Raw genomic sequence first — 1535 nt, 5'->3', positions numbered from 1 at the left:
TTCATGCTGGCCACTGATCTTGCTGATTATCTCGTGCGAAAGGGTGTACCCTTCCGTGAGACGCACCACATCTCTGGGCGATGTGTCGCCACGAGCGAGAAGCTAGGTATTCCGATGAACGAGCTCTCGCTGGAGCAGCTTCAGGCTATTGATAGCCGATTTGGGGAGGACGTTGCGCAGACATTTGACTACGAGCGAAGCGTCGAGATGAGGTCGGTCAAGGGTGGTACTAGTCGATCAAGCGTTCTGGAGCAGATCAAGGTTCTTAAGGCCACGCTGGCGTAGACAGGTTTGACAGCCGAAAGACTCTAATGAATGACAATTTCTTCGGAAGTTGTAAATCGAAACGATAGTTAGGTGATGGCTCCGGTAGCCGCCAGGTCGGAAGGACTTGGAGGTTGAGGTCGTTCTGGTGATTCGAGGTGATTCTGGTGGTTCGAGGTGATGTTCACCGGGCAAGCGTGGTCAAAGCCCGACCAAGAGCAGCTCTGCTTCCTTCGCTGGCCTGAGCTACCCGTTGCCTAGTTTTCGTGCTAGACTATTTGGAGATCCCGACCTTACCATGCTTGCCCAAGGTGGGTAGGTACCTGCGCCATCCAACCACCTGGATTCCAACCGGGATTTCAACCAGGATTTGCGTTCTGCTTCAGCGGGGCCCGATCCCAGTGTGCCGTTCTGGGCCTCGTGGGAACAGGGGTCGGCCCTCCTTCTAGCCAGCCCTTTCCCCTCCATCCCCTCCATCCCATCCGCCCCCTCAGCTGCCAACTCGCCAAAGTCTCAGCTGTTTGGCAGACCTCAGCATCACATTTTGGTGTCAGACACGTGAATTGACGCCGCTGAACGAGAAAGGACACCAGACGAACCAACCAACGGGATCTCACGCGCACTCACTCCAAACCACGAATCGCCCACCATGGCTACCACTGACGGCACCTCCCGTCTGATCACCGTCGTCGGTGCCACAGGCAACCAGGGCGGCTCCGTTGCCCGCCGCTTTCTTGCTGCCAACTTCCGCGTCCGCGCCATCACCCGTAACCCCTCTTCGCCTGCTGCCCTCGCTCTCGCTAAGGAGGGCGCCGAGGTCGTGGCGGCCGACCTCGACGACCCCGTTGCTCTCGCCGCCGCTCTTCAAGGCGCCAACCTCATCTTCTCCGTCACCAACTACTGGGAGCCGTTCTTTCGCCCAGACTGCCGCGCCGCCGCCGAGAAGCAGGGCATTACCTGCCGCCGCTTCGCCTACGATGTCGAAGTGCGCCAGGGGAAGAACATTGCCGACGCGGCCGCCAAGACTGTCGACACGCTGGTTGAGAATGGCTTCCTCGTCTCGACGCTGAGCCACGCGGGGCGTTGCAGTCAGGGCAAGTACAAAGACCTGTACCATTTCGATTCAAGGCCGACGTCTTCCTCCTCCTACGTCGACGAGAAGTACCCAGCCGTTGGCGGCAAGATGTCGTGCATCCACACGGACTTCTTCTACACGAGCGATCGAATGCATGCCTGACTCATACTACGTCAGGTAGGCAGACCTCCGACCT

The 1535-nt window shown here is 58.6% G+C and overlaps 2 protein-coding genes across 2 annotated transcripts in view; both read left to right on the top strand.

Moving 5' to 3' along the window:
* VDBG_01104 (argininosuccinate lyase) overlaps positions 1–285 on the top strand; it is a gene marked incomplete at both ends in the record, with an annotated part of 1539 nt that extends 1254 nt beyond the window's left edge. Inside the window, one exon of the mRNA XM_003009375.1 lies at positions 43–285. Coding sequence (XP_003009421.1) covers positions 43–285 — 243 coding nt within the window. The remainder of the gene's footprint in view (positions 1–42) is intronic.
* Positions 286–913: 628 nt separating this feature from the next.
* The window catches only part of VDBG_01103 (conserved hypothetical protein), a gene marked incomplete at both ends in the record, with an annotated part of 1709 nt that continues 1087 nt past the window's right edge, over positions 914–1535 (top strand). The window contains one exon of the mRNA XM_003009374.1: positions 914–1346. Within this exon, the coding sequence (XP_003009420.1) occupies positions 914–1346 (433 nt within the window). The remainder of the gene's footprint in view (positions 1347–1535) is intronic.

The sequence above is a fragment of the Verticillium alfalfae genome, genomic scaffold (assembly GCF_000150825.1).
Source record: "Verticillium alfalfae VaMs.102 supercont1.1 genomic scaffold, whole genome shotgun sequence".
Taxonomy (NCBI): Eukaryota; Fungi; Ascomycota; class Sordariomycetes; order Glomerellales; family Plectosphaerellaceae; genus Verticillium; species Verticillium alfalfae.
This window is presented reverse-complemented; position numbering and strand designations above follow the sequence as displayed.